The following is a 12,004-nucleotide window of genomic DNA, read 5'->3' on the forward strand; positions in this document are numbered from 1 at the left end:
AATAGAAATGTCTTGAAGTCTTCAAATAATGAAAAAATATTGTTTATTTGATTTATAGAGCAGATATTATTAGCGTGCTTTAAGCATTTTCCTCTTGAAGAGTGAGACTCGTGTCCATTAGAGATGAACCTGCATCAATCGAAATAAAATAAACATTAATGTCTGGAGTTTTGCTTTTAAACACGTTCAGTTGTGTTATTATCCTGTAAGGAGGAATAATAACAGTTTGTAGTTTTCATAAATATGCTATATTTTTGTCTTGCCCTTTCATCTACAATAATGAATGAAGCACTGGTTTAGGATTTGCTCAGATTAAGAGATTAAAAAATGGTGTAGAAGTTGCTTGTTAGACTGGAATATCACATTATTTCACTTCAATCAAAAATAAAATTAATATTACATAAATTCATGGCGCTCAAAGTGACACATCTGAAGTCTTTCTGTTATTTGTGATGTGAATGGCTTACAACTATTTTTCTTTTATTTAAATATTAAATAAGACAAAATAAAAACTTATTTTAATACAAAAAAAAAAAAAATGTCTTGAAGAACAGTGTGACGTGGCTGAGGTGTTTAGATAGTCCAGGTTGCAGCCCAGGTGTCTCCTCCATGCTGTCTCTGTGGGCTCCAGGTCAGGCCAGTTTACTGGCTAATCAAGCACAGTGTTGCTACGGTCACTAAAGCAGCCAAGTGGAACTTTTGGCAGCGTGAGCAGGTGACATGCCCTGCTTGGAAAATGAAACTGGCTTCTCCATAGAGCCCATCAGCAGCAGGAAGCAGGAAGTGATCTTGATGAAGGAGACGGGACCGACACCAGCAGACAACACGACTCCCTAAATCAGTGGTCCCCAAAGTGGGTCCTCCAGGTCCGGCATCCTGCATGTTTTAGTTCTCTCCCTGGTTTAACGCACCTGGATCCAATGATGGCTCCTTAGAAGGTCTAAGAAGAATATTGACATGCTGAAAAGGTCACTACCACCAGGGAGAGAACTAAAACGTGCAGAATGCCGGCCCTCCAGGACCCACTGTGGGCACCACTGGTCTAAATCATCTCAGTCACACTGGACCTCTGTGCCTCTCTACACTCAACATCTACACTCTGGGACCTTGGGTTTATGAATGAAATGAAAAGAACATTTTCATCTGAAAGGGGAATGTTGAACAACATACCAGTCGTTTGCCTCTTGTTGACTGATTCAGGTGTTGATTAACCGAAGAATGTAACAGTTGCAGCAAATGTCTGAGAAACATTTCTTAAAATGCCCTTTTTCTACTTAGTTGTCTGCCCATTTTCCCTTTTTACTTAATTTTCCAACAGCCAATAAAAAGCCAGCTTTGACAGAAATGACTTTTTGGGGATTTGCTGCCTGTGGAGGATCATTGATTGTACTCTGGATGATTGTGCAGACAGCAGTCTGTGAACATGATTGTGTAGGCCACAATGTAACATTTCTTTGTTAAACATCCCTGGGTTTCATTAGCTGTACACCATAATCAAAATTCACAGAAATAAACCGTCTATCTAATGTCCGAGTTTCCCAAGTGGCAAAACATCTGTAACTGTGAGGTTGCATTCATTTTTATAATTTTACGTTGGTGAAATAAAAATTTGATTATATTCGGAGATAGCCTACATTTAAAATATTTAAGAATAATACGCAAAAATAAAAATCGAAAGGCATTTGTTATTATTTATTTTATTTTTTCATTATTTTATTTTGCAGGAAGAGATCGGACATGAATGATTCTTTAAAAGTAATAATGAATGGGATTGTGGCAAGAGAGAGGGAGAGGGAAAAAAAATGCGAGCGTGAAACCACAGAGCCATGAATGAACCCGCACGCGGAGAAATGAAAGGAAGTAGGACACGGGCTGCTTTTCCACATCGCAGCCACCAGGCGGCGGTATTTCTTCCCTCTCCGTGTGGAGTCGCTCCACTTTGGATTGTTTGATCACATGCTGGGAAGGTTTGAAGTGGCGGCTCCATGTCACACATGCGTACCGACAGAGTGAATGGCGCGCGGGCGCAGGAGTGACTCCGAGGGAGCAGAGAGAAGGGAGAGCCATACCAGAGCTGATCCTCGGCAGCTGGGTAAAGCCTTCACATGGGGTGGGGGGAAAGAGGAGAGAGAGCGGAAAAAGAGGCGCTCGTGGAGAAGATGAACATGACACCCGTGGGAGGTTATTGTATCAAACCACCGGTGTCCACTGTGTAGGACTCGCGGAGTAGTCACGGGAGATGTGAATTTGGTCCAGTTGGGGGAAAAAAGTTTTGCAGCTGTTTATTACAATGGTCATAAATGGGTCTCACCTGAACAGCTCCGCTCAGGACCCCAGTGACGCCGCGTTGAGCCGCCCGCCGTGGGTCACCACAACTTTGGGCTGCTTTCTCATCTTCACCATCGTGGTCGACATCCTGGGGAACCTGCTGGTCATCTTCTCCGTGTATCGAAACAAGAAGCTCAGGAACGCAGGTGAGCTCAGCAAGTGTGGGAATCAATAAGAGGAGAGGGGGAAAAAAAAAAAGTGAAGGTATGTTGAGCGCTCGTGGCGCCCATGAGCGTCTCGCGCCGCGTGATTACTCAGCTGCGACACAAACAAAACAAGCGTCAGCATTTCAAAGCGATGGTCGTGGCGCGAGTCCACTCCAGCAGACCACGTTTATCAATTAGAAACCAAGTTTATTACGCAGGCGCTGGAAGTGATAGAAATGTTGGCGTCAGTTTGGTGAAAACAAACTTCAGCTCGTGACATGCAGTCGACATTGTTTACTTCGTAATCTCCACGTATTTATTTAATTTAATTGTATTAATTGTATGTTATATTTATTTAGCAGCTTGTTATGTTTTCCATATATGTATATATATATATATATATATCATTATTATTTTATCATTATTATATCATTGTTATTTTTGTATACTATTATTACAAAATTAACAATGAACACCGATCCAGAATCGCACAGCGTTTAATCCTGTTTAATCCACATTTTACTCCACAGTTTACATCTAGTAGAAATGAAATTTTCATCAGCTCGCTTCGAAGTCCGTTTGAGGCTGATAACATTTCAGCGACCTCCACAAAGTTTCGGACAGGTAACGGCCTCGAAAGGATTTATTTATTTATTAATTTATTAATTAATTAATTTATTTATTAATTAATTACGATTCTTGACAGTCTGAAACCGCTGGGAAAGCCTCGCGCTGCACCAAACGCCCCCAGGCTTATTTCTTTAATCTGATAAAGTGAGAAAAAAAACATTATCTTTTATGTTTTTTTTTTTCTTCTTCTATCTATTTATTGTGCATTTAAATACACCATATCACTGTGAGTACCATGGTGACACGGGATGTGAATTGGATTGTGCGCGCTTTGTGAGCCTTCCTGGTTGGACTGGGGTAGTGGAGGCGGTAAGACATTTAACAGTCAGAAGACAGAGCGCTGTTGAGAAAACCCAAGAGGCTCCTGTCGTACTCTGGTCTGCTCACTCTGACTGGCAGCCGCGCGCTCATCACCGCTGCACAGTAAAAAAAAATTCCGTAAAAAAACAGGAAAATGTCCTGGTAATTTTCTGCCAGTACATTTTCTGTTTTTTTACGGAAATTCTGGTCATAAGTTTTCCGTAATTTAACAGCATTTTTTATGTTAAATTTACCAGCACTTCTGTTAATCCATAATTAAAATTTTCCGTATTTTTACAGTACATGTCCTGTATATTCACAAACACTTCTGTAAATAATGAATTGAAATTTTCCGTTTTTTTACAATATGTATTAAAACATTCCGTAAAAAAACAGGAAAATGTACTGGTAATTTTCTGCCAGTTTTCCGTAATTTAACAGCATTTTTTATGTTAAATTTACCAGCACTTCTGTTAATCCATAATTAAAATTTTCCGTATTTTTCCAGTAAATCTGTAGTATATTCACAAGCATTTCTGTTACTTAAAAACTTGTATTTTTGACATTCAAACCATTCAAGTCTGTGTTAGACATTGACTAAGTAATAAATATAAAGCACTACATTTTAAATAAACATAAATTTAAGCAAAACTCAACTTCTTATTCAAAAGGACATTTAGACCATGAAATTTAGTGTTAAAATAGCTCATGCAGATGGGTTAACAATGAAACCATAAACAATCCATTTGCAAATTTTATTTTGCAGTTCATGGTTTTTCAATACCATATCAACACATCATTACAATATAATTACAAACTGCATTCTCAATTATATATTCAGTCAAACATATTTTTAAAGTTAAGGTCAATGTAAAGTTCATTCTTGAGTCCAGACTTTGAAGTCAATTTAATAATTTTGTTAAGTTTAATTTAATTAACACAATCCAACACTAACATTAAACAAATAAAATTTTAATCTTGCAATTTGCATTACAAGATTAAAATCACAGGTGTAAACAAGGACCAACATCCAACTACTATTTTCTGAACTGCTGTCAACATAACAGAGAACATTATGAAGCATCACCTTTTACAAGAATCAAATTTTCCATGGACTGTCAAAGTCATACAGTTCATTTACAAACTTGAGCAGTCGGGGTGGAATGTGATGATGCTTCTTCCCCTTCATTTCAGCCTTTGACCCTCGTTTGGGGTTTAAGCCCAGAAAGACTCTAAAAAAAAAAAAGGGAATGGATACTTGAGTTTAACATACAGACAGATGTGTCCAAATTACATTATTGCAGCTGATCACCAGTCCAGTTGCAGTCATGCAACTGGACTGTCTCAACAGTTGCAAATAACTCCTTGACAATCTTCAACTATGACTGATTTGAATGAACAATCACTGAAACAACAAAATTGTTGGTACACTTCTTTTAATGAAGGCAAACCCGTAACAATCACTGAAGTTACTTGAAACTGATAAAATTGTAAAAAAAGGGGCAAAAAAGATTGACTGAAAATTAAACAATGAAAATAAGACAATGCTTCTGAACTGTGTTTCAAAAGCACAGAATTAATCAATTATTATTGCTCAGACCAAATAATTCAAAATATCAACAAAAATATACCAACCTTTGTATAAATTCCAGTGTCAGGGACATGTCTTTTGGATATTTTATGTTCAAGACATAAAACATGGAGAAGGCGTAGCTTAGGGCAGCGATGGATGACTTGATGTGGTCATTCACAATCATTTGGTCAACAGCAACTTTAAAAAGCTGTTCACCTAAAGAAACAAATCATTAATACAAGAGTTTAAGATCCACCACAGGTGACCAGAACATGTCCATAATATGTTCTAAATACGCGCAGTAATTATATAGAAAATGTTTTATTATATTAATTTTCATATGACTTTTTTTTTCACGTACCTGTCAACATATTTTTCTCTGTCCTTACATTTATTCAAAATACTGTATAATCCATGGGTGTCCAAAGTCGGTCCTCAAGGGCCGGCATCCTGCATGTTTTAGTTCTCCCTGGTTTAATGCACGTGGATCAAATGATGGCTCATTAGAGGCCTAAGAGGAACATTAACTTGCTGAAAGGTTGTTACTACCACCAGGGAGAGAATAAAACATGCAGGATGTCGGGCCTCCAGGACCGACTTTGGGGACCACTGGTATTCAGTTCCAACAATGTGTATGATATTGCATCAAAATGTATATTAGCAAACTTTAACATTATTTGAAGGTTATTCTAGAAAACATAGTACATATAGAATTTTGAATCAAAAGTTTAACAGACTGAGGAAAGCAAAATAATAATAATTACACACCCATTATAAAGATGCATGGGGTGCTTGGCAGGTCAAGATCAGGACTCTCTGGATGCAGCAGCTAAGGAGAGAAAAGAAAATATACACAAAATAGAGAAATGTAAACACCAAAGCATGTAAATCTTCTAATAATGGACGGAACTAAACAGCTAATGTTTACAAAAAATAATTAATATTTTTGGACAAAACGAAATGTTTACAGTGTAAATTTACCTCATTTTGACAAAATAGTTGGGCTGGTTTCTCCTTGAAGAATTTTGCGATTCCACTAATCACATGGACAGCATCACTTCCTGGAATATCCACCCCTCTGGACCCAAGGAAGTCCTTTATTGTCTTTTCTTTCTTTGACAATTCCTCTGCCAGTCTGGTTTGTACTGGGAAGCCAAGAAGGGTGGTTGTGTGATCAAACAGGTGGATTGCTTCAAAGAGAAAAGGCCAGTCTTCTAATAACTTGCTGATGGAGTTTCCTCTGTTGATTGCTGCTCGCTGGATGCTATAGGTTTCAGCCATCATTCTTCGAACATCAGACTCTGGAAATTGATTTGTTTGGAAGGCAGTTTTCAGTTGTTCCTGTGTGAAATTTAGGTTTGTCACATTCTCAGCAGTTGGCTGCCACTGCACACAACCATAGCGATTTGAAGTCAAAGACTTTTTCTGTGATGCCATTTCATCTTCGCATTGTCTCTTTGTTGAACCAAAGCTCAATGGTCTCATAACATTTTCAACTCTGTTTTCAAGCTGTATAAACAGAGAATCATATCCTGTTCCAACAACTTTTAATCCATTGACCTCTCTGTCTTGGAAAGAGCAGGGATATTGCTCTATGATCTGCTGTGCAATGTTCCTCAACTTAGCTCTTCCAGGCCTTTTTTGGTCCTTCCCAAGAACATCATCAATGATGATGCGAACAAGTTCCCTTCTGTCTTTAGGTTTTGGTCTTTTCTTTTCTTCAACAGCAATCATAAGTTGGGGTGGCATTTTGTGCCATGGCACAGGATATGCCTCACAGGAACCGGAAGTCACAGGTGATAGTTGCAGCTGGTGGCTATTCAGCTGCAAAGGTTCAGTAGTGGGGGCAGAATCAGCTTGCAATTCTAAATAGAATCAATAGAACAAAAACAAACAAACAAAAAACATGTTAATTATATTTATATGAACACAAGATTAAACCTAAATGATATATATATATATATATATATATATATATATTATTTTTTTTTTTTTATATATATATATATGTGTGTGTGTAAAGATTATACAGACATGAATAAACATACTCATTATGAGAAAATTATACAGTTTTTATTTGAAAGTAGACTAACTTACCAGTGCTGAAAGCTTGGATCAGTCTTCTGCACTGGATAGGTTTTAGAATTCCCTCAAGATCCTCTGTCCTGACGAAACCAAGGTCTTCAACACAGCTTACACCAATCATCTCAAGTGTAGAGATAACTGACTCAACCAGATCACTCCTGAGTGATGGCAAAGCTTTCTGAATACTCTCTTTCACATGCTCCATTTTGGCATATGCTTAAGTGGGTGGAGTAACCTGACACCTCTGTTGTAAAAACAAATAGGAAAGGAATCACTGAGTGTCTTAAGGTGTATGCAGGCCAGATTGCCCAAATTTTTTTTTTCCATTTCATAGACTCCAAGCTCAGGCACCCATTTTGCAGATTTTTCTCTGAGCAAAAGCAAAACATCAGTTTCACTTTTAACAACAATAGATGCAATTTGTCCCAACTGTAGTTGATTTTTTGCATAAGCTTGTAAGACAAACATGCCATTCCCATAGGTTGTTCCACAGACTTCTACTTTTTCTGTGACAACTGAGTTCAAAGCATTTAGTCCAAAGGTATTCATCTGTGCTCTGATGTGACCATCATACAGTTCTGGACAAAAAGTGATTGACTCAGAAAATTGCACCTGGGGAGTAAAAAAGCTGCCATGGCACTGATAAGCTTGAAGTAACTGATGCCTTTCAGCTAGAGACTTTGTCACATTTTTGAAATTTTTAGTTGACCTAATACAACGTTTGAAGTAGCTATGCTTACTTTCAAAGTGCATGGTCCATGTGTGTATCAGTGGACCAAACTGCAAACTCAAATCTGCATAGTGAAGCAAATAGTGATGTTTTGGTCGAAGAGGTACATGTGTAAATAACTCTTGCCTCTCTTCTACATATTCCTCGATCAGTATTTTCATATAGGCAATCTGAGCTTTAGAAAGGCTAGGCGCACAGACTAATTCCACTAGCTCCCTCAGGTGTAGTACCATTTGCCACACAGGATTGTCAGAATCTTTAATTCTGTCATGGAGTACAACTGGCAGGAACCTCAAAAGCCACCTGTTTTGAGCTGCATGGCCTCCAAGCTTTTTCCCATGGGTGGGAACAGCATTTGGCTTGTTAGTGCTTTCACCAGGGAATGTTTTTATTCTGTCATTTATAGACTTATAACTGAACCACTTTTTGAACTTTATTAAAAACTGCAAACACAGCGCCAAGTCATAATCAACCACACCCTCAAACAAATCATGTGCCAAACAAGGGGGTAGTCCAAGATGGCACACATGGAAAAAGGACAGCTTGTTGAAAACACTGTTGCTTTTAACTCCCTGGTGCATGCTCAGTCCAGGCTGGCTCTCCAGAAACTCCACACACTCATTGTAATTAGCAGGATTTCTAAGTGACTCGACAGTGAGTGGATCATCTCTAAATGCATCTTTAGTAATGAGACAGTATCTACAGAAATACTCGGAGACACTGAAATTTTCTGTAAACCCACCAATCATGTGTGAGCCCAAGTTATCTCCCATTATGCATGCAACAGTGCCTCTGTAAACGTTGCCCTCAAACTGAATTCCATTTTCCTCTAGCTCACACAAGTCTGATACAAGCTTACTAAAAACTTTATTGACTCCAAAATATTTACTGTCTTTCTCCTGACAGAGCAGTACCAGCTGGATCTGAGGTACTTTTGAACGTTGATATGGAAGGAAATTTCCCAAAGTGAAGTAGACACCCAAAACCTTGTGTTTCTGCTTGGCAGATCCAAGAGGGTTAGCCACCTCAAATGCATCTTGGAATAACATAATCTTTAAAGAATTTGGGACTGAGGCAAACAGAGGATTAGACTTAAGGACATACCCATCAGTGAAATCACAAAGTACATCAGACTCAACATGTTCAGGGTTCAAAATCTGTGCAGCTACACCTGCATCTTTTAGCATTGCTTCAACACTTTCCTTTAACGGAATGTAATGATAGTGCCTCTTCTGTCCAACATCATTGTGCCCAAGTGTGACTTCAACAGGCTTAACATAGTTGAAGTGTGTCTTGTAGAACTGAAGCCTTCGATGATGTGTACTTAAAGGACCATTTGCTTTTAAAGCGTCATATACAGGTCCCTGTTCATAAGCTTTCTTACTAACACTTCTTAATGTCTCTGTTGTCACAGAATACTGTTCTAGTTCTCTAGACAGTGTAGACATTGTACATTCATGCTGAATATCTTGAAGAGTTTTCATTTCAGTTGCTATCTCTGTCACAGTGGAGGCTGGAACTAAATACTTTGCTTGCAAGCCCAAGTAAAATATGGCCAGATTTTTTGTGTAGGTACATTGTGCATCATTACTTTCATTTACTTTCAAAGCCTGGTCAACATTAGCATCTCCTACATTTTCTGAACTACATGGTGCCTCACCTGAGCTTGACTGTTCTGAAACCGTTTCCTCAAGATGCTGTTCTGCAACGTCACATAAATGCACAGCTGATATTTGACTTTCATTCCATCCCCTATGATACCTGGAGATGTGAGATGAAAAGGATGGTTTCACATGAAACATTTTGGAGCACCCATCAAAAGGGCAAGTTATTGTTAAACCTTCTTCTATGTGGCCACTTAGATGAGAAATTATCCCTTTGACATCCGCATATTCTGTTGTACAAAAATTGAACGAGCATTTTAACTGTACAGATAGAGTTCGATTTTGGGTTTGACTGGTCTTTAAGTCTGAATGTGTTCTTGACATGTGAACAGCAAAGCAACGATATGAAGAAAACCTTCTTCCACATTTTTTATGACCGCAGGAGAAAAATACATTATGGACATGTCTGTGAGATCTGCAATGCTTCAAGTATGTGGATGAGGAGATGCATGTAAATGTGCAAATATTACACACATACATAATGTCTTGGCTTTGTTGCAGTAAGGTATGACTGCAAGAAAGTAATTTGTAAGGTGGGCTTTAGGTAACCAAAAAGTATGAGGTTACAAAAAGGCTTATCAGTCAAAATTTCTAATTAAATGCAAACCAAATTGCTTTATGTATATCAGTTTTTGGGCCTCCTAATGCTCATTCCCTTTTTTTCTTTCAGAAATATGTAAATTAATTGTCCATATCCTGACTGACTTCAAAACAAATTTATCACTGGCTGAAAAAGATAATGTTCAAACAAAAAACGAACCGGAAGAGAACAAAGCTGGAGTCTGGACGTAAAAACTATCCTGTCAAAGTAAAAAAAAAACAAAAAAACACCTGCGTCTCACACCCAGGTTATCAAATTGTGCTTAACAATTAAAATAACTACAGCCTGACATTTAAGAATAAGCACAAGCATATTGAAAAGAAAAAAAACGCATAACACCAAAGGCTAAATCAAGAAAACTCACAGCAGACGACGACTGTCATATATATCAATAATTTGGGGGGCTATGTGAGACACATTCTTATTAAGATGGTCGAAAAAATCAAGCTAGCAAGTTCCTCAAGAGATAAATGCAAAAATGGGCGCCGTACTTGGAGTGTGGGAAAAAAAAGAGAAAAGCGGTCACCGTTATTTAGCCGTTATTTCAGAAGATAGCGGTTCGCCAGTCTGAAATATTATCTATACTAATACTATGTTTTGTTTTTTTAATTTAAAAAATGTTAATTGATTTACTTTACATTACCCCAGAGGTGCCAAAAACCGATTACTCCAACTTCTAAGTCCAACCTGGGTCCAGGATACACATTCAGTGTCGGAGAGAGAGCTTTGAATGGCTACAGAACAAGATTTTGCGCTTCGTGCAGGTTCTTGTTCCCATGATGCAATGCGCCAAATTGAAAATACGGGAAAAATACCTGTAAAATGTAAAAACGGAAAATTCCTTCAAATTTCTACTGTACATTTTACCGTTTTTTTACAGTTTTTTTTTACAGTGTGGCAATGGGAAACATGCAACCTATAATTTAAGTAGCCTACATTTATTCGTTCTTAAAAGCCCCGTATTAAGAAATAAATACATTTGTTAAAGAAATGAACCTGCAGTTTTAAAAAAAATGTATTTATGGATGATCAAGTTTTTTAATAAATTCTTATCAGTAATTCGAGACTTAGACATGCTGTAACTCAGACTCATTTCCTTTTGTCTATATTCAAAATGACTAAGGCAAGAAACACATAAGGTATATGTGTGCTGATTTATGTATAACAGACAGAATACTTGCTGGTAGGGCTGGATGATATGGGTGAAAAACGTAAAACGATATAAGTGGTTCATATCTGTCTATATCGCTAATTATTGATTATTGTTTTATTTTTAATATTTGAAATACTGCCAAACTGGTGACATGCCGTTTCCTGTTTAATCTAGCTTTCTCTTCAAGCTGTTTTTCTTAAGAAGTTATGAGGCACAGTGGCAATCCTAAACACTACATTACTCAGCAAGTTGTTGCTAGGTAACCAATGAATGCGTTAGTTAGTTAGCTGATGCCGCCCACCTTGGTTAGCTGCCCATGAGAGGTTGAGGGACTAAAGCCTTTCCTCTGCTTCCATCTCCCAGAATGCTGTGTGATTCTGGATCGGAGAATATTCTGTATATTGAATATCATCACCTTCCTAAAATAGTGGTGGTTTAATGGTTGGTAGCACTGTTGCCTTTCAGCAAGAAGGTCTTGGGTTCGATTCCCGGCCTGTGGTCTTTCTGCATGTTCTCCCTGTGCATGCTGGGTTCTCTCTGGGTTCTCCACCATGAAAGAAAGAGGTGGTGATTTTTTTGCTTTTGACAAAAAAAAAAACAAAAAAAAAAACAAATGACTTGGGCCATTATTTTAGGAAGGTGACAATATTGAATATTCCATATTACCTATCGATGCTGATCTACTGCTAATCACTTATTGTCCAGTTGTCAATTTCTACCTAAATTAATTGGTTAGGAACGATCTCACATACAGTTGTATGGACTAGATGTGGAAATGGAGAAGAACGTCTCTG

The 12,004-nt window shown here is 37.9% G+C and overlaps 2 protein-coding genes across 3 annotated transcripts in view; one reads left to right on the forward strand and one right to left on the reverse strand.

The window, feature by feature from the left end:
• Positions 1–1,906: 1,906 nt before the first annotated feature.
• The window catches only part of mtnr1aa (melatonin receptor 1A a), a 55,530-nt gene continuing 45,432 nt past the window's right edge, over positions 1,907–12,004 (forward strand). Inside the window, exon 1 of the mRNA XM_044115069.1 lies at positions 1,907–2,474. Coding sequence (XP_043971004.1) covers positions 2,291–2,474 — 184 coding nt within the window. The 5' untranslated portion in view covers positions 1,907–2,290. The remainder of the gene's footprint in view (positions 2,475–12,004) is intronic.
• Positions 3,873–10,866, reverse strand: LOC122830036. Of its 2 annotated transcripts, XM_044115066.1 has the most exons (7): positions 10,701–10,866; positions 9,453–9,553; positions 7,075–7,306; positions 5,959–6,842; positions 5,746–5,806; positions 5,040–5,193; positions 3,873–4,636 (listed from the first exon to the last, which is right to left on the reverse strand). In XM_044115066.1, the coding sequence occupies exons 3-7, from the start codon at positions 7,265–7,267 to the stop codon at positions 4,504–4,506; spliced, it is 1,425 nt and encodes a 474-aa protein (XP_043971001.1). In that variant the 5' UTR covers positions 7,268–7,306; positions 9,453–9,553; positions 10,701–10,866; the 3' UTR covers positions 3,873–4,503. The 2 variants fall into 2 exon arrangements, with proteins under 2 accessions (XP_043971001.1, XP_043971002.1); XM_044115067.1 differs by lacking the exons at positions 9,453–9,553; positions 10,701–10,866 and having other exon boundaries at positions 7,075–8,270.

The sequence above is a fragment of the Gambusia affinis genome, linkage group LG04 (genome assembly GCF_019740435.1).
Source record: "Gambusia affinis linkage group LG04, SWU_Gaff_1.0, whole genome shotgun sequence".
Classification (NCBI taxonomy): Eukaryota; Metazoa; Chordata; class Actinopteri; order Cyprinodontiformes; family Poeciliidae; genus Gambusia; species Gambusia affinis.

Excerpts from the sequence above, each read along its gene's own strand:
- LOC122830036 (XM_044115066.1), bottom strand. The coding sequence starts at position 7,267 with ATGGAGCATGTGAAAGAGAGTATTCAGAAAGCTTTGCCATCACTCAGG. Across the intron at positions 6,843-7,074 it reads GATCCAAGCTTTCAGCACTG|AATTGCAAGCTGATTCTGCC; the intron begins GTAAGTTAGTCT and ends GATTCTATTTAG. Across the intron at positions 4,637-5,039 it reads ACACTGGAATTTATACAAAG|AGTCTTTCTGGGCTTAAACC; the intron begins GTTGGTATATTT and ends TTTTTTTTTTAG.